The 27,118-nt window shown below is 33.9% G+C and overlaps 1 protein-coding gene across 1 annotated transcript; it reads right to left on the reverse strand.

Moving 5' to 3' along the window:
- Positions 1–2,560: 2,560 nt before the first annotated feature.
- Positions 2,561–4,434, reverse strand: LOC103941211 (transcription factor bHLH93-like). Its single transcript, XM_009351407.3, has 4 exons — positions 3,690–4,434; positions 3,420–3,587; positions 3,044–3,211; positions 2,561–2,870 (listed from the first exon to the last, which is right to left on the reverse strand). The coding sequence occupies exons 1-4, from the start codon at positions 4,359–4,361 to the stop codon at positions 2,784–2,786; spliced, it is 1,095 nt and encodes a 364-aa protein (XP_009349682.2). The 5' UTR covers positions 4,362–4,434; the 3' UTR covers positions 2,561–2,783.
- Between the last annotated feature and the right edge of the window lie 22,684 nt (positions 4,435–27,118).

Below are 27,118 nucleotides of genomic sequence, written 5' to 3' on the forward strand. Positions count from 1 at the left end.
TATTCCATTAACAAGCGAGAAATTTAAACTTACCAGCACACACTCTGAATTTATCTTTAGGATTAATAGTAGGGTCACAATGTCAAGAATTTTGCACAAACGTTTTAAACTAAGGATGATTAAGCCACATAGCCTCAAATTTAAATGAGAAGTAGTTATTCTTCTCCTCACTAGAATTTAGAGATAATAAAATATGACTATGATCAAAACCAAAAATAGGATAGTTATGCAAATGATAATTAGGGAACATATCTAACCATAAAGGGTTAGCCACCACCCTATCCAATCTCTTGAAAACAACTTGTATGATCCGTATGACAATTAGTCCAAGTAAAAGAAACTCCATAAGCATTTAAAGACAAAAGGTTACCAAGATTAAGAAAATTGATAAAATTGTTCATGACCGTGGTATGGGTTTGATTACCTCCAACCTTCTCTTAAAGATTAACAATATTGTTAAAATTTCCAACTAAGCACTAAGGACTATGAATTGGATCTAACTTGAGGACCTCCTCCCACAGGTCACACTGCATATGTTTTTTAGGAAAGGCATAAATGAAAGTAACTAATTGCTCTAAATTAGTAACTAAGTAGGTACCGTTTGGTACGTGGGACGGGACGGAACAGAGTGGGACAAGGCGTTCCGTCCCACGTTTGGTGCGCCTAAAACGGGTGGAACGAGTTGTTCCACGGGACGAGTTTTGGGTGAATTTTCATTCCACCTCACCCCCCTGGAACGACTCGTTCCACATCCGTGGAACACAAAATTATAACCTCTCCGTCTCCTTCTTTTTCCTCCTTGTTTCCATCCGAGAGCATCTTTGCTCCCGCTCCGTTCTGTTCCGTCCTATCCCGTCCCGTCCCGTCCCATTCCATTCCGTCCCATCCCGTCTGCATACCAAACGATACCTCGCAGAACAATGGGTATATCTCAGACTAGTTCCCGCAAAGAGACTTGGTAGTTGTTGTTAGGTAGACCCGCTTATGCATTTATAGGATTTGAGTTTAATGTTTGGACTTACAAGTCTTGGTGGTTATTTTAAGGCCTTGATTTTTCTTCCCGTAACTGGACCATTTAAATCGCTTTAAGCGTGCAAATGTAGTTAATTATAAGCATTTGGAGTAATCCACCAAAGCCCAAATGGTGTTGGGCTAGGATTTAAGGGGACTGTTAAGAAAGTATACGACTATTAGGATTTAATTTTACAATTTGAGTACCACACGCTACTTTTTGCTAGCTAGTACTATCTATCATCTATTTTATTCTTTACACACTTCTTTTCAATTTTCGATTGTCGAATTGAATGAATTGAAGAAGATCAATAATAAAAAATTAACAAAAATATGTGGAAGGTAAAAATAGGTTTCTAAATAGCACTATCCAACAATTGTTTTAAAGATGTGATCAAAACCATATGAAACAAACATGGATCGATGCAAATTTTGGATATGTTGTAAGTATACATGTCCAGCAAACATCAATAAAATATTATGGCCAGATCATGTGTGATTTATTTATGATGAGGTGTAACTACGTCTACATTAGGGTTTCACTAGCCTAATATTGGAGGTTTGGTAACGCGATGTTTTGGATAATTGTTTGAGGGAAGAGATGGCTTTGTCATCATTAACTGTGATCAATATATCGTCAACATAACTAAGAAGAGCAGTAAGAGACTTTCCACGTTTACGAGTGAAGAGAGAGTAGTTTGCTTTAGACTAAGCATAACCACCTGGGTGAACAACTTCCATGAACTTTGCAAACCATTGGCGAGAGGCTTGCTTGAGGCCATACAGTGATTTGTTAAGGTGACACACTAAGTTCTCCCTCTGTCGCTGAAAATTAGGTGGAGACGACCAATGGTGTAGCTAGAGTTTTCAAATAATGGAGTCATAATATCAACTAAAAAAGCTTTATTAGGCCATTTCGTCAAGCACCTAGTCGGCTCCTGCCAATTCGTACCAACATATGCCGAAAGCTTATGCTAACATATGTCGAAAACTACTATTATTTTTAGAGGTTTGTTGAGGGTGGATGCATGATATTGTGGAGTAGTATTGAAGACTGCTAAGACTTTTCAACTAAGGTTCATCAAGCTCATGGTGCGCAAAATAGAGTTGCACACAAGAAAAGAGAAAATGAAGACAAATATGATAGAAGATAGAAGAAGTAGTAGGAGGAGGCTATAACTTAGTTTGTCTTAACTATTTATGGGTCAAATACAATACACAAACAAATATATTTTGACGTTGTTAGGATCAAGGGACAACCAATGACCACATACTGGCTCCGCCACTGGAGAAGGACAACAAGCTGATTAAGTGACATATTACGTGCAGCGGCAGGAGCAGCAACAACCTACATCCACCTCATTGTTATGTGGATATCCACATAAGAATCAGCAGGCAACAAACAGCATCCATAGAAAGCTTTCTTACATCATTATATCCTTTTCTCCATCTAATTTTATTTGCAATCAACAACCAACATTTCGCGTCAATTCAATTCCACATAGCTTTTAAACCCTAATTTGAGCTTTTTTTTTTTCAGCACTTCAAATGTAGAAGACACTCTTTTACTCTTGGAGAAGAAAATAGAAAATACATTGTACATGAATTAACATCTCCTACTACTGAAGCAAATGCTACTCCATGAAATGACACCAATTATTTAATAAAAGAGCATTATAAACTCTCAGTTGCAACTGTCACTGAAATTCCAGAGATTACATAAAAAGCCATCTCTTCCAAAAATTTACCGCAAAGTTCTTACTTTCTTGCAATTACAAGCATCTTCCTCCATATCCTGCATTTCTATATAGTGCTTGCTTTATGTCTTCAGAAGTTACCATTGTTCTCTGATCAAAATCCTGTTTCCATAACAACAATGAATCACCAGGACAATAAAAAACATTAATTTAATACTTTTCCGACTACACAATCCACAAACAGATTCTATAAATATATATTATTGGAAAGCCAAAAAATACCCAGTGCCATTATGGCATCAGAAAACAAAAAGAAAAAAAGGCAATTCACATACCTCTGAACAAGAAGCTTGCATTGCAAATTCATTGAAGCAGCTAATAACACACTGTTGAATCTGAAGGCCTAAGGCTTCCAAGGTAGATACTGTAGATAACAACAGCCCTGGCTTTCCTGTACAGCATATGTCAATCTTGGTGTCCGCATTCCTCCTTTGCACATCAAACTGCAAATCAGTACCACAGCAATGTCAATTCAGGATTACTTTTTTTTTAGCGATATTCTAATTTAATCTAAACTGCAGGGCAGGGGACTCAAAATTGGGTGCAGAAAGAAGAGCACAAACTGCTCTAGTCAACTCGGCCACGTCATTTTGAGATTTAAATTTGAGGATTTAAGAAGTGCTTGAAGTTGATGTGTTGCAGAGTACATACCTTAGGTGAGTTCCTGACTAGCATTTCATTTGGTTTTATATCCTTGAAAAGGCTCATCACATTTAACTGATCTGGATCTGCTTCAATTTCTTGTTGCAAATTGTTGATTCTCTCCAGGAGCTCCTTCATGTAATCTATAGTGTCTCCAAGTATAGATGTTCTATCCATCTACAAACCATTTTAATAAATTAAGCAAGAAAATTAGCCTCTGTATTCAACGTTAATATCTACATGCATTCTGAAAAAATGGGGTTAATTAAACTTAATTACCTTACTTATCTTGGGCACAATTGATCTTAGCATCGAAAGCCGGTCGTTCAATCGCTTTCTTCTTCTTCTCTCAGCCATTAGATTCTTTGATGGCTGCCCCTGCAACTTCTTATTATTAGCTCTGGTATTTCTCTCCACACACATTCCTATGTTGAAAGCTGGGACTTGGTCAGGGGACTGAGTTGGCTCCACTTTGCAGCCAGCAGCTTCAGCTTGAGTCTCCAAGTTGTGCATTTCATCACCAGGGAAACCCAACTCTTCTTCTTCAAGCATGGACCATGGATTGTCTTCCGGGACCGGAAACGGTGGTGTGTCGAGGGTGTTGTAGGATGAGTCAGTGACCTGCTGGTGAGCTGAGAGCAGTGCTTCATCAGTAATGCCAAAGCCTAAGGGATAGTAGACTTCTTGATTGACGGTGGTGTTACCGTTGAAGTTGCTGCTGTTAAAGTTGGGTTCAAATGAAGGTGAGAATTCATGGGTGCAGGAAGAAATTGGGAGGAAAGAAGATGAAGGGTTTTGTTGATCAAAGTAATCAAAATTTCCCCAGCTACCACTACTAGACAACAATTCATTCATTTCTGTTGGAATATTGGTTTCCCATGTACTGCTACTACTACTGTCTCTTCTTAGAGCTAATAACTCCTCTAAGAAACCATGTTCATTCAACTCCATCTCTCTCTCTCTCTCTCTCTCTCTCTCTCTTGTGGGAATGTTGATGTTAGGTTAGTGCCCTGATAACAAGATGCACCAAGTGGAATATTTATATAGGAACGAGTTTTCAAAAGGCTTCCATTATTATAATACGTTTCACTTCTATTATTTTGTTTATTTATTTTAGGACCCTTAAAAACCTAAGATTAATATGGAATCTCTCTCAGGTAATACTCCTTCTTGCTATTGTTCATGATTATACATAATACTGTTTAACTTCTTACATTACATGGAGGAGAATTCTTCTTTATTTGCAAATCACGCGTGTGTAGAAATGACTTAAACATATTTGATGTAGTCAAACGGTTCAAGCAGCATGCTTTTCTTTTTATACGCAAGTTCGAATTTTTTTTAACACGTTAAATTGTAATTTGCATGAAAAAGCAGCTGAACTAAGAAGACAAGTATCCTTCGCCTAAAGGAGGGATTTCAAGTCTTTTTCACCGAAATCTCTGCAATCAAAACAACACACAATATAAAATTGATATGCTCCGAAAACTTTGACCCACCCTTTCAAAGGGTGGGGTTAGCATTATAGACCCTGTCCGGTTCTTTGTATGCTTGAGCTCAGTAATATTACGTGGTCACGAGAGATTTTCAGTGTGTTGGAATACTACTCGGTACAATAAGTATCATAATATAAGTGGTTTACTATTTAAAAAATAAATAAAATTCAACTACTTATATTATAATATTTAATATATTAAACTGTGTTTTCGGCATACTGAAAAATTTCTCCACAATCATAAATTTTCTCTCTCTGTTGAGAAAAATGGCTGAGTTGGGTCCCATGCAACAATGCCTCCAAAATTTGGGTGAGCTCACTAATTCAAATTAGTTGGTGGGCCTCGTTTGTTTTCTTTCTGCCTCTTATTACTAAAGTTAGAATTATTCGTCGATATTTGTTTTTAATCTTCCTGTACAACTAATAACTTGATTATTCTCTTCCTTTTCGTTTTGAGATTTAGTAGATAGATCGTGGGTTTTTCCTTCTGTCCTCACCTATGTACATGAATCAAGAGTGTAGAACATTTATTGATCATTTTGATGACGGTCTCTTTAACAAAGATGAACATCATTTTGGTTAGCAGCCATTAAAAGTGGTTTACATAACACCACTCAAAATAAAACTTTAATGGTAACTTTCCAGCACTACTAGGTTAAGTACTTTTGTAGGTACCATATCGAGTTACACTTTGCCAGGTATTTAAAGTTTTTGTTTACAATTAAAATTTTGTCATCCAAGAGAAATTTTAACTAGGTGGTAATTACTAATCAATCAGCATATCACATCGCAAGAAAGTCTTCATTGAATAATTGTAATTAAGAGTAATTGCTAAGAAATTTGTATCGTACCACCTTTTTAATATGGCTAGAATTTAAAAATACAAGTAGTGGTATCCCTAAGGTTTTCTTAATTGTAAATACCAGTGTATATTAAAATAGTGGTTAGCTAAAGACCTATTTTGGCATTGTGTTTGTGTGTGTTTTCTAGTATTTCATGAATATGTATAGAGGCTGCATAGTCTATCATGTGTGGCTGTTAGCGTTTGGCTCATACCACCAATGCACTAATTGACATTAAACATATGGGGCAATTTGTGTTGCATATATGAATCCTTAGTACTAGTATACTCCTATCAAAACAACGGTTCTTTGGTAGCTTGTGGATTTACCAAGTCGACAATATTACTATCGTTTACATTAGCAATTTTCTTGGTCGGTAAGCTGGGAATCTGAATAAAACTTGTAATTTGAGAGTGGCGACATAGAGCCCCATCCAAATGCTGGTACAGGGTGTTTGACTTCGCAGCTTTTATGAGATATTGTATCCTTGTCCAACTGTAGTAATGAACTGGTGCCACACAATGTGTAAGACACACGGCCGCAAAGGATAAGTACTCCGTTAGATAAATATATATATATATATATATATATATATATTTAACAATACAAGCAATTATACAGGGTTTAGTACTATCTGGTGAAGGAGAAACATGATTTTAACAATAAATATTTATGTTGCAAAACTGTAAATTTAAACTGTATATTCAAGTGAAGATCAAACAGAATAATACTATGATAAAATAACATTTTTCTTTAATTGTGTATAGGTAGGTAAGATACTTCTGCTAGATTAGGCTCTAGCTTCCTCGTTACAAAGTTGGATTGCATCCACACCATGTGTAGCTCTAACTTTTTTCTCGGTGGAGTTCTTACAATTTTGCAGATGGGTGGTACATCCATGCAGGGGTACATTATATATCCTTCATTTTGTTATTAATTTTTAGAGTCTTACAAAAATACCCTCCACTATCAGAGTATTTTGCAAGGAATCTAATATTATATATAATTCTATATACAGCAGCTGTTTTAAGGGTTCAACAATGGAGATAAGCCTAATTACGTTAGCCAAAAGACAAGGGTGGGATCTATAAACCTAAAATTGAGTCTGGTTTATGGGTAGAATTGTTGAGCTGTATGGAAACGTGAGCTAGAAACTAAAATTGATTCTGGTTTATTTAGCCAAGGGCAGACAAATTGTGTGTTTTGCTACTAATTAAGTTTAAAGACCGTAAGTACTTATTTATGAACCCGAAATGCTACGAGCAATCTGAGCCACATGCTTTAAAAAAAAAAAAACAAGCAACAGTGAACAGATAGTTGTTGACATGTGGTGAAGAGTCCAGCGAGCTAGCTACTTAACCTAGTAATTATGCAGCTGGGTGCATGTTATGCACAAACGCGCTAAAGATTAGTTATGATTAATTAAATGAAACACCAGTTCCCTCGATCATAAGAAATTAGGGAAAAAAAAAAGAAGGCAAGTAATTCTCTTTAAAAACATTTTACCGAGATAAAAACATATAAATATTCAGGTGGCAAGAGAAAAGGTTGCATTTGGTTTCTATTGAAGTTTGAGTTTTTATTTGATAGTGTTGACTCTTTGCTATTTTCTTAGCATCCTAGCTGCCATTCTAGGTATGAAATGATGAAACATCTAACAAATGATTAAAACTTGTTAGAAACTAAGGGAAAAGGATCATCGTCGTGATCTCACCCATTCATCGTACATCATGCGATCAAAAATCATTTTAAAATTTAAAATTTAAAATTAAATATGAATAGTTTTTAATGAAAACTGACCGCACGATATACAATGAACAGATGAGATCACGGGATCCCTAGAAAAAGAATACGGATCCTCCTTTTCCGAAACTAAGAACCATTGTAATGATGGTAAAGGCAATTTGAAATTTAATATACGTTTCGTACTCCAGGCTATTTGTTCGATGTTAATCCTAAGTGTTATATTACTGGATTGAAATCCTCAACAATAAAATGATGAAATTAGACATAAAAGAAAGATATATAAGGTATACAATTGTTTTTTTTTTTTTTAATAAAGAAGATATCTCACTACATACATATTGATAGCAAATTAATCGATCATCCTCCCATGCAGTCGCACTAAACAACATTTTCTTTTTTTAATTGTTGATAAACAGTTTTCAAGCATATACATTAAGATTAATTTGTGTTCCACTTTGGGAATGACCTCGCTCCTCTTTTTGATATAGATCAATCATATCTTGACACGTGTGCAATATTTTAAAACGAAAAAAATAGATAGATCCAAATTAGGAGTTTGAGTATGATTAAGAGTTTATGTTTTTAAAAGATAAACACATGTCAATATATGATTAGTTTATATCAAATGCAGGAACGAGCTCATCCCCATAAAGGAATTTAAATATTATCGTTACACAATTGCCAAATCACATTGTAATTTACGTGTCAAGTGCACAAATTAGAAAACGTGAGGTAGAATATGTAGAATTATCAAAGAGGCGGGCCAAAGGTCCGTTTCCAATACTGTTCCCAACTTTGTAATTACCACATGCCCAATCCATCAAGTCACACGTGAGAGATCCACATATTGGCAACCAAGTGGAGCTAAGGGGACTCACCCTACACGCAAGGTCAAGGGACCCACCATCATTGCGCAAGGCCAAGGGAATCCACCCATACCCATCATGTGGCAATACAGGCTGACTCTCTGGTTCTAATACCAAGTAGAATTATCAGAGAGACAGGCCAAACATCCACTTTCAACAACACCGATACGATCCCTGACTTGGTAATTACCATCTGCATAATCCGTCAGATGTAAAGTTTTATTACAAAAGACTTCGGTATTAGTTAGTGTAAAGTTAAGATACGATCAATGTGGATATTTCAACATAATATACTTTCATAAATCGTGTGCATATCTCAATTACCGCACAAGTTTTTTTTTTTTTTTTTTTTTTGTGCAAACAAAATTTGATGGCTGATTTCGAAACCGTCCCCAATATCAACCCAAAAATAGCTGACTATTCCTATCTACCCAACACATGCATTAGAATTAGTCTTAGCCTAATATTTAGTTAACTATATGTTTTAGTTTCTTGTTTACGATTACTCGTGTACAGTATAACTAAATATATGTATGTATATGTCGGGCCATATATCCTCACTCATCTTGTTAACCGTACTTTCATGCACAACACACCAATAATATTTTTATTGTTACATGACTAAACCATGCCATTGGGCAAAGAAGATCCTTTTACTTGCATGCTTATATACCACATTATTTGTACTTTTCATTATAATTAAGTCCACTGGTCCATATTGCATATAAGGTTAATTCGTCCAGCTAGATTTGTATTATGTAATCCAAAAAAAAAATCTAGATTTTTGTTTTGTTGGCTATAATTTTGTCTTGATTATTTATATTTAAATGATATAACTAGATCAGTTTTGTTATCTATATAATATTTCTAAGGCCTGATTGGATAAATGATCCTCTTGGTGATAAAGTAGTCAGAAAATAGCTCATACGGTAAGAATTCGTATTTAAATCATTGTAGTGAAGTCCGTTAGGATTTAAACCTAAAAAAAAAAACTTCCATTTTTTTCCCCGTTAAATGCATTAGTCATGGTTTCACACTCAACAACCAAACTTCTTCCACTGCCATTGCCAGTTCCGGCCTACGATAGCTTGGAATCAACTTGCTTGTTGCCTCCATGTCTCGCACTTGGGATGCTAATGTCTAAGGACAACACAAGGAAAGAGAATTCATCTCTTTGTACATCTTTACTCTATCTTTGCTATGAAATTCTAACTTTTATTTATAAAAAAAAAAAAAAAAAAAGCAAGAAAAAAATCAAATGGATAGAGCAAACATGGAGCCGTGGGATAGGAACTGAGGAGGAACTGAATGGGAAATTCAACGACCCAATAGTTTCTCGATTATATTGAGCAAACAGATTTAGGGCTCGTTTGTTAAGTTATTTTAAATGACTGAAAGTGTTTTTAATGCAAAATTTTTTAAAACCAGTTCTTAGTAAAAATGCAAATTAATCATGAAAAAGCACTTGAAGTGCTTTCTACAAGTGCTTTTAGAATTCAAAAATATTTTCTCTAAAAACGTTTATTATTTAATGCACTTTCCAAAGAGTCCTTATTGTAAATTATTTTAATGTAATATTTGTAGTTGTAGCTGTGAATTTTCCATTCGCAAATTTTTTGAAGTACAAATATCTCCGACTAGAAAATTCACAGCTACAACTACAAATATTACATTAAAATAATCTACAAGAAGGACTTGTTTGTAAAGACAGTATCTGGATTCAATTCATCAATTTATCAAACAAGGTTTGCTTAATAAAGAAAAATGACAAATTTATCAAAATCAGTGCTCAAAGATTTTGATTCACTGTTGCTCATATAGGATTGTTGAAATTCAAACTTGTTCTTAGTTAGACTGAGCTAGTAACTTTCTAGAATATTGATGAGAAACTTGTTGAAAAAGTTGCACTAAATAGTTATCTAAGAAGCTTAACGGAAAATTAACGGAAATTTTGATTTTATGCTTAATTTTCAACAAACTTCATCATAAATATGTTTAAATTCAATTTTTTTTTTTAACCACAAGGATTATCTTCCAAATAATCTATCACCATAAAGACTATTTATATATCCAATTATGCCTATTTCAAATTTCATAGACAGTATTAGTATGCCATCATAGGCTAGGTATGAGCTAAAGCTAAAGATATGTGTATTATTTATATATACATACATACAAAAGTATATATGTTATTACCCATCAGTTGATGGATTTTTAGATAAGCTTATTTGAGAGATTACTTATAGGATCCACTTCTTATTGTATTTCGATGAATCAACCGTTTATTTTTTACGTTTTCTCAAAATTATCTGTACTAAAAATCACTCAAAGCCAAAACTATATTATGTTAGATGCAATACATCTGCCAATTTGAAAAATATAATTAACGTGCTACGGAACCTCACTTTGATTTTAGATTTCTAGTATCGTATTGGTCGCTTCGGTGTTAAGTTTTAAGTATCATAATTAACATTATAACTAGGATAACTTTCGGATCGAAAATCCATTGATATCATAGTTCATCTAGATTTGTTTTTTTTTTGGTACATCAATATTTTAACACTAGGGGCAGGGGGAGTTCGGCTAAGCCATATAATGAACAGCCTAATTTGGTATCAAATTCACCATCCACGAGATTCGAATCTTAAAACCTCTCACTTCTAAGCAAACATCCACGAGATTCGAATCTTAAAACCTCTCACTTCTAAGCAAAGAGGAAACTATCAGACCGTAGTACTGAGTGGCAGTTCAGCTAGAAATATAAGTAGTAGCTGGAAATTACAAGACCAAATACAAAATTGAAGTAATAGTGTCATATAAAAACAGCAAAATTAAACTATCCATAGCTTCTTTGGGCCCAGAAATGATGGATAACCGTGACTTGCCATCAGTTGTCCTCATTTAAAAAAAAAAAAAAAAAAAAGAGAGAGAGAGAAAAAAAAAAAAACTATCCATCGCCATGGTTATGATAATTATGATGAATAGAAACTTGAGGAATTTGAAAAGAAAAAGAAAGGTTATATTTTATTTCTATGTTTAAGGAAAAAAAACAAATTTTATTTATCAATAGGGAGAAGGAGGATGTACAATCAAGATTTAAAGAATATTTTAATTTCCACGGCATTTACACTTAAATGTGATATTTAAGATATGGTCCTTACATTATTGATTGTACAAAAAAAGTGCACGTAGAACGAAAATTAAGTTTCATTTGATTTGATTTTTATTATTAGTATTTTCTACTCAAGTATACACTAAAAAGGAAAAAGGTTTGAACCAGATTGTAATAAGAATACATTAAACAACAGAGCAATTCACAACCTGTAAATTAAATTAAATTTTTATTTAAAAAAAACTTGTAGTTCAAGTGGCTAAACCATGCATATAAAGTTATAAGTTTTTGTTCAAGTAGTTTATAGTTAAACGGCATCAGCCATAACACATTATCTAGGTGTACGTTATTCATATTACCATTAGCATCAGCTATAACATATTATCTGGGTGTGCGTTATTCATATTACTATTAGCTATCAATAATAAAGATGAGACAAAGAATAACATATTAACATCGTAGTAGTGAACATTTGATAAGGATGGACTTCTTTTGACTTTAATTCACTACATACCGATTGAATGAAGTTGAGATTTTACTATAAAATTAATTAATATGAAGAATAGTCCAACTTTTTATAAATCTTTGCTAAATTTCTTATTTCACTAATTTAGAACTCTTTTACCTTTACATCTTCACACGGTATAGCCATCCATAAAAAAAAAAATATATATATATATATTTAATATGGAGCTAATTATGCGGTTGTTAGTGTCATTACATCTGTGGATGCGTATTGAACCAATCAAAAAACATAAAATCAAAGAAATAAGTCATGAGATTTAAGAGATTAATTAACAACAACTGGAGATCAAACTATAATTAAGCTAATCAAACTCTAAATGACAAGACTGGTACGACCACGAGAGGCACAGGGCACCGTTGTTATATGGCTCCTCTGGGTGGTGTGAGAGAAAACCACGGCTTCATCCCCCTACCACCCCGACACTAAGCGGTTTTCCAAAGCGGTTTCATTTGCATAATGCATGCACGCACGTCACACAGAAAACAATACAACTTTTGACAGCCCACAATATCGGAATGGGGTGGTGAGGTCGTCTCCAAAAACTACTACTGGTTTTCTCTCCCTCTCTCTCTCTCTCTCTCTCTCTCTCTCTCTCTCTCTAAGTTTTTGTCTTGTTATGGGTTGTTTGTTAGCACCATTCACAGTGGGTAGGGGGTCCAAAGGGGGCGTAGCGGCCAAAGTGCCACAGTGCTAGGTCTGCGTACTCGGCCATTTTCTATAGAAGAGTAGTAGGTCGTCATTTTTTCCCTTTTTGGAGACACAAGTTGCTTCCTTGTGTCTATGTGTATAGCCGTATGTGGTAGTAGTGTGAGTTGCAAAACTTACCATTATACACATATAGGTCGCTTCTGTTTCACCTTCTTACATCATCTCTAACTCTTAGGTTATAATATAAAAATTTAGGTTTTAACCAAAAATCAGTTTTTCTGCCCCAACCCTTCTAGATTAAATTTTTAGCTCTACATTATTAAAGAATGAATATAGTTTAATTTTTTTCTAAAAGTAACTTTTAAAAGAAAAAATTATGTAAACTATCCTAATTTAATTCTATGAACATTTTAACCTAATAATATTTAGATTTCGATCAATATTGAAAAATTACTAAACCGACACCATAAAACTCGTGGAACACTATGAAAGAATATGAAACGCATGAAAGATTTTTCTAAAATTATTTTAGCTTTTGGATTTAAATTTAGACCATTAGATCTTTTTTTTTTTTTTTTTTTACCGTTGAATTTGATCATAATATATCATAGCCGTTGGAATCAATGAATTTATAAATATGAAATTAAATAAAATACACATATATAGTGGGCTAGCCCACTAACCTAGGGGCAAAGGGTTCTAGCCTAAATTTACCCCAAAAATGAGTTTTGGGTTAAAACTTATATTTTCCCCAAGGGTTGGAGCAAGTTGGTATAAGTGGGATTACTAGTCTAAGGTAAGTCTTAGGTGAAAGTCGGCTAGCTAGGATTACTAATTCCGTATTTAGTATGACTAAGAATTAACTTAATGAAATTAATCCAGACTCACTTGAACTGCTGACCTTAGGCCATCTCCAACCAAAGGGTCCAGAGGGCCGAAAATAGCCCGAAAACAGTCTCCAACCGAGGGATAGGCCAGAGGACTCGTGGAATCTGAGAGGGCCCTACGAAATCTGAAAGGGCTAGAGGGTTGGAGGGCTGGCTGCTTGCCCAGGGCTGGCTGCTTGCCCAGGGCTAGCCAGAAAACTGATTAATCCTGTCGGTTATAACTGACAGGAATTCTTAAAAAGAATTTTGAGAATATGAAGGCACCACTCCAATGACGGTGTTTGGACTCGTTCGTCCAAAAAATACTTAGAGTTCTATGAAGGCACCACTCCAATGACTATTCGAAACCGCGAGAGTTGTTCTTCAAGATGGAAGAAACATCTTCAGCCAAGTTTGAACAAATGGCATCAAGCATTGTTAGCAGCCACAAGTAGACATGAAAGCGGCACTAATTACTACAACGAAGTAAGCGTTTTCACAATTTATTTTAAATATTTAATTATATTACATTTAATTTCATAAATAATTTCTTTAATTTTTTTCTAGGTACGCCAAGCGGAGGAAGTGTATATGGACAGCAGCTCGAAACCCTTTCAGTTTCACAGTTGTTGGGAAATTTGTAAAAGGTGGGTGTTATTTGAAGATCCACCACAGAGAGCTCCTACGCCGATGTTCAGAACTGCATCTTTAGCTGCAAATATGGATGAAGATGGATCTCCAAACATTCAACAAACAAGGGTAGAAAATTCTTCTTCGGGTGAAGGTTCCATACCTAAGGCTATGGGATGAAACAAGGTGTGAAGGTTGAAGGAAAAGGGCAAGGCAAATGATGATTACGCCGCTCAACATGAAGTGGTGGCCTCGTTGCGATTATTGGCGGAGTAAAATGCCCTTGAGGCGGAAGAAATGAAGTGTAGGCATGAAGAACGGGCCAAACAAATACAAGAAGAGATGGATGATAAGAATATGGAAAGGAACACTTCAAATTACACTCCAATGAGAAAGGCCTATTTTGATAGGAAACAAAAAAAAATTATGAGCCGACGGCAGTTGTTTCCTCTAACTATACTCCTACGATGGCAGATGATGAAGATGATGTTGATTATGGATATTAAATTTAAGTTGTTGTAGTTTTTAAATTTAAGTTAATGTTGTTTTCGAATTTAATTTGTAGTTTTTAAATTTCAGTTGTAGTTTTTAAATTTAAGTTGTTGTTTTTAAATTTAAGTTGTTGTAGTTTTTAAATTTAAATAATAAATTATGTTTGTCCCTATGGCTCTCGGTTGGAGACGGTTATTTGTGACAGGGCTAAAACGAGCCCTCTAGCCCTTTGGCCCACGATTGGAGACGGAGGCAAATATGGCCATGTACTGTTCATTAAAATATTAATATCTTTAAGGGTCAGAGGGCTAAAACGAGCCTCTAGCCAGTCCTCGGTTGGAGATGGCCTTGCTAACGCGCTATCTAATCCCGAGCAACTTATTAGGCAGGAGAGAGGAGGAGGCTGAATCTGTTTCCTTGTGTCTATGTGTATGGCTGTCTGCGGTAGTATGTGAGTTACAAAACTTACCATTCCACATATAGAGGCCCTTTAATGGAAAGGATCCCTATTTTATTTCAAAATTAGGGATTAGTTGTGGGACACACTCCACATTGAACTTCAATGATCCAAGCTGTTTATTTTGTAAGTCTCGATTCATGGATCATCTTTACAAAAATTCAATTCAATTCGAAACCATTTTCCTATTTTATTATCACGATGAAATTTCAATGTTTTCCTAAAACAAAGTGTTCTTCAATTTCTTTGAACTCAATTAGATGTCTCAAATATTTTCGATTTAGCTAATATTTTGTAAGGATAACCTATGAGGTGCAACTTGAAAAATAGACCACTCAGATTGTTAAAGTTCGATGTGGCGTTGGCCCTACAACTAATTTCCATTTTTATATATAAAATAAAAAAAATATATATATATATATGCCCATGTGACATTAGAGATTAGTTACTCCTAAGTGTTTGGTTCCCCCAATATCAATATAATCGACACCCTTGCATTATATTTCTTTCTATCACCTAAAAGATATCACTCAAACATGGACCGAACGTCAACAATGTATCATATAAATACAATATTATATAAAAGTGATAATAATCATTGTCCTTATCATTAGTTTTTATGTTTAAGCCTGAATTTATACCCTAAGCTGTGCCAAAAGAATAGTGAACAATATAATGAGATACGTACTAAAGCTCAGACCACACAGCAAAAAAATAGTGAACAACATAATGAGATTCATAACCACACAGGGTCACTGCTAAAGCTAAGACTACACAAACCGCTAAACGTTACAAACATACACAAAACACAATTAAATCGAAAGAACAAACCCTCGACTTATTTTCACAGCTGACCAATATCATTTATATACAAAGTACTACAAATCGGTACCCGGTTACACGTAACCAATCAGTGCACTTGATATTATCATTATTGCAGTGTAAAAGTTGATGCACTGCAAAAATGAGCTTTTACTTAGATGTTGGGTTGGCCCTATGAAATTTTGTGTACGTTTCCATGGGTGGGAAATCCTTGAGTCCTCCTTCACGAGTCCTTTACGGGCAAGAAAACGAGATGCATGGCAACCCCACCACATATTCATATTTTCACTCAGATCCTCCGCAGATTCACTGATTCACTCATCATCATCAAAAGGCGTGTCAATTCAAATAATGAAATATCCAGATCTTTCTCTGCCGTCCGGTCACTCGATGCTTATGTAATGTTAAATTACATGCATGTACCAATTTGGTTGCTACTTCATTTGATTTTATATATGAAAGTCATACAAAAATCATAAGTGATGCTTCTACGCCTTTCTTCCATATGTCCACACTTCATTCGCTTGTGTGTAAAGTTTGTGTCCTCACAACCCTAGCTAGTCTATTATTAATGACATTCTCTTTTGTTTTTTTTTTTTTTAACTTTCTTTTCTTGGTTAAAAGAACACTATTACATATTAGGTTTTTTTTATTTTATCGAAAACTATAGAATTAGATAAAAAGCAGCTTACAGAGCCCTTATGACCCACCACAACTGCGACTTAAAAAGTGTCTACATTCTTATTTGTCACCTAGTAAAAATTATTGACGCTGTTGTAAAAAGAGGAAAAATTATTGACCCTGGTACATAATAAAGTTAGTAAATTTCACACCATTCAATAAGAAATTGTGTAAACAGAAAAAATGATCAAAAAGGAGAAGTAAATTGAACACATCACAATTTTTTACATATAGGAAAGAGAAATTTCGACAGATAAGGAGCTCCTTTATAAATGATGTTAAATGTAACAGTACTGCTAAAGAAAAGTTGTTAGTAAACCATCTCATAACTTTCGGCAAATTTCGTGTTCACGAACTTAATTGTTGGATTTTATATTTTATCATACATGTGCAACACGTTTTATATTTTATTCATACTTAACAATTCTTGATATGAAATTTTACATTGATAATTCCAATTATTTTGTAACAAGATGATATTAAAGTCTCAGATCTTCGCTCATTGTGAACTCATTTATGTGAATTACATGCTCTTAACTTTTTTAAAGAAATTTGTTTCTCCATCCTACTGAAAAATTTGGATCGTATTAAATTTGGGACGTAGCTAGAACCATGTGCATAACCTTTTGTTGAACTCAACAGCTAATCGATGGATTGGGAAATAAAAATTAAACTATAAAACATTGAAATTATGAGATGGTGTTAATTTTACAGCACTGGTGCATCTGATCATTATGCATATTATTCCTGGTTTCTCTTGTTAGGGTTTGGTATGGTTAAATACTAAAATAAAGCATGCAAAGTATACGTACTTATTAAATAACGTCAATAGAAGTGCACGGAAGCTCATAACAACATGGCAAAGATCAAATGAATTGCAATATTGTCTGGAACAAGCATCTGTTTGTGTAATGCTTTAAGAAAATATATATCAGGACTGTGCTTAATTATTGGAACAAAAACATGAAACCGTGTTGATATCCTCAAAAGAGAATGCTTATAGGAGCAAAAACAATGAAATCGTGTTGAGGGGGACGTTATTGCTAAACATCAAAATATTCACACAGAGTCCATTTTAAAACTTTAATTAATAAGTTTTTTTTTTTTCGCAAATGGTTTGACGTTTAGGCAACTAATCACTACCGTCCTTCACATTTCAAATTGATAAACATCGTCCCCACGCCTATTATTTCGTCGGCAATTTCGTCAAATCCTCGAGCCACGACTTGGGTGACCTAATTTGTCAGTCATTTGCCTCTCTTCACCTTCAGTTTGACGTCAAATTGTCCATTTTAAAGCAGAAGAAAAATATTGGGTTGGCGGTTACAACTCTGAAACTTTTCAATCATTGTCAGCCTTTGGTTGAATTCATTGAGGGAAGAGGATGCGGTCCAGATCTCTTCCATCAAAAGTTCAGGATTAAGTGATCCAGATCGTTGAAATTTGATTCAACGGTTACAATTATTGTAACTTTTAGAGGGATTCCTTGTTTGTAATCGTTAGATCAAATTTCAACCGTCCGAATCACTTAATCATGGCCTCTGATGAGAAGGATCCAGACCGGATCCTTTCTCCTTCATGGAGTTGTTATTACATATGATATTATATTTTGTCAGATTGCGCCGGCCTTTGAGCAAGACTTGAAACAAATCACAGAGCACTCATTTCTCAGGTAGGATATTAAGCGAGCTAGAGTACTAATGTTGAAAGATACATTGTATGGAAAGCGTTTTCAGTCTACGTTTACAAGGGATTAGTTAAACTTAACCCTAGCTATATATATTGGTTATTATAAACATTTAACGGTCAGCTTGAGATGGAAATATATAAGATTGTTTATAAAATAAGCCCACTAGTTAGTAAAAGACACAAACAACATATATATATATATTTTTAAATATGGGCTTGAAACTAGAGTAATATAAATACATAAAACCTGTTCTAGCTAGCTAGGTTAATTAATGGAGTATAAAAGATTGTGTGCAAAGATTTAGTTGTTGAAGTACTTGAACTGAAAATTAAATGCATGGCGACGAATTAAGATAAGCTAATCAAATCCCCACTTGTGGCAGCACATCAGATGTCTAGCTATGTTTTTTAAGTTTGAGTTCAACAGATTAGTTGGAAGAGCGAAAATATTTGTCAATGGCGGGGGCAGCTCTAAGGAAAATTAATTGGAAAATTAATTTGTCAATGGCGGGGGCAACTCTAAGCTCTAAGGAAATTTAATTTGTCAATGGCGGGGGCAGATCTGAGGAAAATTTATAGTCCCGACATATTAATTTGGACGTAAATCCAACTGTCTTCCTTCGACGTATATCAATCTAACATCTATACCCGGTTCCTTCAACATATATCAATCCAACATCTATACCCGGTTCACAGAAAATAAACCAATACATGTCGACAACAAGATCTCACGCTCACCATTCTTCCCCGAGATATTTTAACGACTCAAATCATTTAGTTAAATTTTAGGCTCACACTTGTTAGACATATTTTTTAGTGCACATGAATTTTACACATTTTGTTCAAATCTGAAGTAGTGGTTTTGTAGTTTGTGCGCTTGTGCACATGGCAAAGATGCATGAGAAGAAAGCTCATCATAGGATGGTGCGACCTTTTCTTGTGGTGCCAGTTGTGATGGTTTGAGGGGATTCATAACCAGTTTTTTGTCGTTTGTCTTTGTAAGGTCTTCAATTGATGGTATGGTGTTCACTATCATCCTGCTGTTTGGTTGGATGTGGTTATGTGGTGAGGTTTTGTATTGACTTTTTATTGTGTCTGTAATTTTGGAACTGTATTTTTTATTGGTTTTTAATAAAAACGATATTCTTAATTTAAACTACACTAAGTGGAGATGGAGAATTTGAACTTAAGACACAATAGATAAAAAGAAAAAACCCTAACTACCAAAGCAAATGAGCAATCCACCACTTGCATATTCTTTATTGATGATGTTTCTCGTTTTCTTTCATTAATGGAATGTTCCTTATCTTAAAACCAAAGAAGAAGAAAAAAAAAAAAAAAGTAACCACTAATAAAGAAACACAACCCATGCTATATACCAAATTTGAGTGCAGTACAAGGGTTTAACTAGACCTGACATTCGTGTTGTGTAACACCCGTCAAAATAAACGGGTATATTGATCCAATCCAAACTCGAAGTATTAATATTAACGGGTAATATGACTCAACCCGTTACTCGTTAAAGAAACTATATTTTAAACCAATAATAATCAAATGAAAAATATGATACTAAATTAGTACGTATATACATGCCACATTGTCACATAAATATTACTTCAAAACATAAAAACACATTTGTCTTCCATTCCATGTATCACATAAATATTAATTAATAAAGAAGTGTGAATGATATAAAATAGGTAAAACTAGGTTCTCATCCCTATTTTTCCTACTCCATTGATTAAAAATCTTATTCCTTTTCAATTTTAGATCAATGCCCCTAGATTTTAATAAACGTCATTAATTATTTCAATAAGTAAATATTTTATTTCTAAATATATTCATTTAGTGTTATAAACGTTACATTTGGTATATTTATATTTATGGCTAAATTTTTTATCATATATTTTTATTTTTAGTTTGTACCTATTTTTAATTTACGACCCTTTTTTTTAATTTGTTCCAATTTTCTTTTCAGTTTTAATTTGTACTCATATATTAATTCTTTTTTGTGCCCATATTTTTTAAACTTTTATTTGTATTTGTACCCATATTTTTTAATTTATTTGTACCCATTTTTAATTTTCCTAAATGTACCCATGCTAATTATATGTATTATTTATGTTAATATGTTTAAAATATATCAATAGTTAATTTTTAAAATATGTTAATAATTATGTGATCAATACATTATTTTTTTTTTTGCTATAATCTTTGTGAAGAACAATATTACTCTAAATTTGACTTTTAAGTATTTATTATAATTTAAAATATTAATTGAATTTGTTTAAATTTCATAATTTGTGGGACATTAAATGTATAAATGCATGAATTAAATCTCTTAAATGATGCTAAGGACCTCAATCAAAATATTTAAACAAACAAGGTTTCAGTCTAACAATTAGGTTGATTAGGGACCGGAACCAAAATGACCCTATAAAAAAATTTATATATATAAACGCTCGTATTGACAAGCTTTACAACTTTCACGAAAGGCTCAATTGCGAAATTCGTCACTATAATCACATAAACTATAAATCGAAATTTAACCATTGATTATCGTTTACATTTACGCTCCATTCTTCTTATCAAATACCAAATTTTGTTTTTCTTCAAATTTTCTTTTTTGAAAGCATGATCTTTTAGAGGATGCAGGAAGATGAATAGTTCAAATTGTTGATATTACATTTACAGTTTTACCATTAGTGAAATATTGCTCAAAGTTTATAAACTCTCTAGAAACTATATAATATCGACTCATATTTCAATTAATTAACCATAAATATTAGACGTGATATCAACCATTCGAACTGTTTATTTCTTTACATTCACTAAAAGATCATGTATTCAAAAAGCTAAATCTAAAAAACAAAATTCGATGATAAAATAAAGCATAACTGACAATCGACAGTTAATTATAAATAGATAGTTTATAGATTGTGGTGCCGGATTTTGAAGTGATCCTTTATGAACGTTGTAAAACTTGTCATTACGAGTGGTTGTATATTTTCTTTTTAATTTTTCACATTTCTACAATATTAATTTTATTAATTTTGTCCTCAAATAAAATACACTATTCATGAGGTTGGAGGTTTTTGAAAATCTAAACAACAACAACAATAATAATAATAATAAGAAGAAGAAGAAGAAGAAGAAACTCTCGTAATAAAGGTAAAAAAATATAAAATAAAACTTTTTTTTGTCAAACGATAAATTTTATTAAATTAGATGTTAGATTAGTTACCGACAAGGTTCAAACTCACGCCGTCATGCAAGCTTAGTATTAAAAGGCCTATATGGGTTCTGCAATTCGAGAAGCTCTGGATTTGCAGAAAGGAAGGGTTCAATAACCTGATTGTGGAGTATGATGCACGTGTTATGATTCGCATGGTAAATAAGGAGATTGTCGTCGATGCATCTTTGGAAAGTATCATGCATGATATTTGGTCTATAGTAAACGGTGTGAGGGCTGTTTCGTTCGAGTTTACTCGTTCGTGGGGATGGAAATCGAGTGACATATTCTGTGGCAACGTTCCAAAAAGGTGGGGGGTCGTTTAGCTGGGATTGTATCAGTCTAGAATTTCTTTTTAATATCTTAACTGAAAATGTAAATATTTTAATTAGAATCTAATAAGCTCTATCTTTGAATAAAAAAAAATTAAAAAAAAAAAAAAAACTAATGACAAAAGCTTGAAAACTTTAAATTTTAATGATAAGGACAAAATAAAGAGTTAAGTGAATAGTACCAGAATTGACTTTTTAGTGTAAAAATGTGGTTTTTCGTTAAAGTGAACAGTACCGTGGGCTTTTCGTTAAAACTTCTTTAAAAAAAAAATGCTTGCCAACCCAAGTTTTCCTAATATGCCTTGTGTACAGTGCAGAGCATAAAATTAATTAGAACAGTTGGAATGTATTAGAGTTTCTCTAAAAACTTGCATACGTTCTTGGTTTTTCTTGACGACTCCTCTCATACAACATATAAAACATTTACTAAGCCAGTGAGTCACATCCAGATGGATCATCATCATCGAAGGTGATTAAATATTGATCTGTTAATAAGATCATTCCACATTGACTGTTGACCATAAACTCTGTCCTGAAACTGGTGGGTCTCCTTAGCTTAACATGCTTATTGCGTGATTGAGCATTGTCCAGACCAGTATCTTGCTCTAATATTATTGAACACCGTACGTTTTTAATTAATTTTCTTGCTAAGTAAAGTTGGTGTGTGCTAATCATGCATAATAAGACTAGTTTATGCCCAAACTGCACATATATGAACTAGCTAATAATTATAACGGGATTATTTTCATCCAGCTCTAATTTTCTAAATTAAGCATTAACAATTGCACAACAAAAATTATCGCGATAATGAAATATTGTGTGGTCCTGGTCCTGGACATGCATGCATATTAAAAATTCGTTAAGGACAATACGATACTGACCAATATCATTATATACATTCATCAATTTACCTATATAATTACCAAATTAAAGGGTCTTCTCTCCATGAACATTACTCCCAAATTGAGCGGTTGTCTGCTGGGTGGTCACACTACACTCAAATCTAATTTGTTTTCTTACAAAGATTGAGAGTGCATTTTATGTTATTAAAGCAGCAAGTGTAAACCCTATTATTTCAAAGTTGTACAGATATATATATATATATTTCTTAAAAGAAAATTATAATATATACAGCAACAAAAGGAAACTCTATGCATTATATATAAAGGTATATAAAGTTTTTTTTATATATAGTTCTTATAATTTTCTAACTTAGAAACTAATCTACTATAATTAATAACTATAGCAGTCCTCACGTTTTGACAATACCAGCCGGTTGGCTAGCTGCTGTTCACCTGAGGACTGCACTCATCTTCCTTCCTTCTTACAACAAGCGCTTCACACAGCTAAGGTTAGGTTTATGGTTCCTTAAGGGACATGTCGCGGCTCCGACTCTGCATTTTAACTCAATCAAGGATAATTCTTGCAGAAAGTGGGTTAAATGGAAAATCACTGAGCCATTTATGTCAAGTAAATAGATAAATATAGTTTTGTGGCTGGATTTTTATGAAGTTATCATTAAATGGGGACTTGAAAAATGAACGGCTCAAATGATTCAACTATAATTATTGGAAATGAGACTCCACAATGTGCGAATCTCTTGAGTTCTGTATTTTCAACAGAAGAGGGTTAACTCAGCTCTATCTTCATTAAGAAATAACAACTGGAGACATGATGAGTTTGAAAATCCATAAGAAATATTAGAAAAACAAAATATTTGAAAACTGGCATTTATGAATTCATTCCCAGTGATATTCTCATTGAACCATATTTTGTCTCTTATATGTATTTCAAGCATCTTAGAGCAGAGTTTAGCAACCTATCATCAGTCAAATTATAAGGTGTGGCCTACCAAAATAAATAAATCCTTAATCAAGATTATAGGTTGATTAAGGATCCACTTTGATATTGATTAAGATTAGAAATTTGACATAATTAAACATATGTAACCCAACTTGGTCATTTTACTGAATACATGAAGAAAAATTGCTACGCGTTGAATTAAACATGCATTGCCAAAAAATCATTTTGCCTAAGCTAGAAACATACGTAATTAAACTATTAGCTGTCTAAGAATAATATAGAAGTGGTAACCCAATTATTTGGGAAATTTTAATCATAGTAGATGACTTAGTCGTTGAATTTATATATTAGGGTCACGGGCTCTGTTTTGTCGTATTTTTTGCAATCTCTAATTCTCTATAAATGCCTCTACTTTGGAGGAGGGAGGGTTTGAACGCGGTAGGTTGATAATGAATGGTAAGAATCAAGACAATCCATTACTTGCAAAGTAAGACTTAATTTGTTACAAGCATATAGTTTGTTGTGTTGATAAACATAAACGCATAATTAACTTGGTTTTATTTGAGTTTTAATGGAGATCATCAAATTAAAAATTCATATGTTGTCCACTTCGTTCCATTTCAGAATCAGAATACAAGGTAATAGGTTATTACACAAAATAAGACATTTGTCAAACTAAACCTCTGCTTTTTAAAATATACACACAATTGTCCCAAAATGCTTTAGATTTGAGAGTGGGCTGGGCACCTTACCAAAACGTTGGGGTTCAAAACTTTCTCTAAAGTCCAATATTCAACATTGCAGAGCGTCGGACCTCGATTTGAAATAAAGCCCACCTCTTAGCATAATAATTTTTCGGCTCTTTTTCCAAACATAAAAACTGTTTTCAAACAAAACTTTCTTCCCTACCGCTCAAACCCCTCGTATAAGCATTCCAGATCAAAATTGAGTAATGATAAGAATACCAACTATTAAATTAAATTTTATAAACTATATGATTTGACTATTGACGATTCAATTATTACTTAAGTATTGAATAACGTATTTGTTTTGACACTCATATGATTTACTAATTTGATCTAAAAGTTGATCTACCAAGCATTACTCATCAAATTTGCAATGGCTCGTAGCTAGAATGCCAAATGTGATACATAACTATGGCTTGTAGCAACGGTATGCTTAGGTTATTCCTTCCCCTAAATTGTTTTATAAAGCTTTTATTTAGTTTTAAAATTTTAAGAGATTGTGTTTTGTCTGATTCAAGATTTTAGGGATATATATATCAATACTAGCTTTCCTTTTTTTTTTTTTTTTTTTTTTTTTTTTCTTTTTTTTTAACCTTCATCGTCTTCTCTATTCGTGATTTGGATAGTTCTCATACCTTTTTCAATATGGTTATTACTATGTTCCCTATGTAAGACATGTAAGCAACACGGTACATAGATCACAGATATACCATTGAATCACAAAACTCAAGAACAATATGACAACACAAGAACAAGGAGAAAAATACCTGCATAACTCAATGCGGAAGATGAAGCTATCACAGCTTTGAAACTACTAGCCTTCTCCTCTTTAGCAAAACACAATTGCTCCCCAAATATCAGGTCTTTGGAACGAAATAAGCAGAGAGATCGCAAGAGCAGTGGCTACGTTCACATATATACTGAATGTTTTCCTAACTATCTTCCTATTAGAATCAGTATGGGAATCAAACATTCAATCCATATTCGACACTAGAAAGAACTTACAGTCCTAATACAAGTCAAGCCCCTAAACATGAACCAACTTTCAATACTTTTAATCCCACAAGAAAAAGGATTACTTCAAGCTTATTAACAAGACTTTTCCACATCGAACTCATACACTATAACTGGTTCAATATGTCAAAAACATACTCACACTCTAACACCCTATACTTGCAGATGGAGAATCGATACATTGGCTGATTTTCTACTCAATCTTTTTTCCAATTGCCGTGTCTAAATATCTCTTCACCGGTGCATTTCGAAAGAGTAATGCTGGGGGAAGGCTGAAAGGTCTATGTGAGTCTTCCGACCGTTGAAAAGGTGGACTACTGTGACGAAGCCAATAGCTAGTCCCCTATTTAAAAGAAGAAGAATATTAAATATAAATATGCAGCTGTGTCTGAACACAAAATGTGGACACATTTTTTCCAGATAAAAACAACATAACAAGTATATGTCTATCTACAGAATATACAATTTACAACAGCTCAAAACCTTGTCTGTTTATTCACTTTTAGGCATCAATAAACAACATAGCATGTCTATGTCGAGCTACATGATTTGCTAAATATCAAATGACCAGTAGACCGTCGAATGGAGCTCCTTTAGCTTTTTGTTCCCAAGCGATAGTGATATTTCATTAAAGTTACACCACGATTACATAAAGGGTGCCAAACTGGGTGCATTTCTTAAGTGACCAAATCCTTAATCTGCAGTGAGTAAATCACAGAAAACAAACATAGTAAATCCCTTACATGGCCACCACAAACAATAGAAAACAAAAGAACTAGTGGCGCAAATCTACCACAATAGGTACCACACAACCCCTAAGCGGCACAAACAAACACAAATTACAACGAAGCCGAGAAGGAAGCCATCGACGGCTCATCTCCACAGCAAAAAACAAGGCAGATCGTTCTCAAACAATTCGTAGTAACACGACCAAAGCAAGAAAACCCGCTGCAAATAAGCCCCCCTGTGGAAGGCTTCTTGGCCGAAGAGCAAGCGTTGGCTCCGTCATAGGTCCACACCACCGCCGAATCAAGATGGATCCGCATCAATTATGGCTCAAACAAGGTGAATTCGGCTCGAATTTGAGCATGCAAGGTGGCTCAGCCACTGAAACTGCCAAGAAGCTCACGACGACCTTGCAGCCAATGACGCAAAGGTAAAAGAACCGCCAATTATGGTTGCGTACGTCTCTCTATGGAGAATTTGTAGCGTCAGACAGGGGCCATGTGTTCATGCAGCTATACACAGCATAGGAGTCCCTTGCATTTTTTCAACAACCAGGTCTATGTGGTAGTTTCATGCATGTAGAATGTTGATACGACCGGTTGTACAGAAGAAGAATTTGCTCCCCTTGAATGGCCGAATGTCATAATCGGATCTTGAGACAATAATACAAGAGGAAAGTCTTTCCTATTTGCCTTCTCCAATTACATTTTCCACTGCGGTTCACTTGCACAATAACAATAGAGAAATCGACATACAAAGTGACAAAAAATGAGCGAGAAAGGTTAACTAATAAAAGATAAATAAGAAATATAGTTAGAATTCATGATAATACAATATCATGTGCATATCTACACATTGCTACGTAGTATTACAGTCTAGTGGTATTCGTCTTCACTAGTAATTAAGATGTCTTAAGTTCGATTCTCGTCAAAGAAAAATTTAAACCACATTATTACCAGTCTATTGTGAGACTTAGCTTACTT

This window comes from the organism of the source record quoted next, unplaced genomic scaffold (assembly GCF_019419815.1).
Source record: "Pyrus x bretschneideri cultivar Hongxiangsu unplaced genomic scaffold, Pyrus_bretschneideri_v1 Contig2, whole genome shotgun sequence".
In the NCBI taxonomy this organism is placed as follows: Eukaryota; Viridiplantae; Streptophyta; class Magnoliopsida; order Rosales; family Rosaceae; genus Pyrus; species Pyrus x bretschneideri.

Bases quoted from the DNA above. Each gene is read 5' to 3' on its own strand.
- LOC103941211 (XM_009351407.3), bottom strand. From the start codon at position 4,361: ATGGAGTTGAATGAACATGGTTTCTTAGAGGAGTTATTAGCTCTAAGA. The intron at 3,212-3,419 runs GTATGTACTCTG...ACTGATTTGCAG, and splicing joins TAGTCAGGAACTCACCTAAG to TTTGATGTGCAAAGGAGGAA. The intron at 2,871-3,043 runs GTATGTGAATTG...TTATGGAAACAG, and splicing joins TGCAAGCTTCTTGTTCAGAG to GATTTTGATCAGAGAACAAT.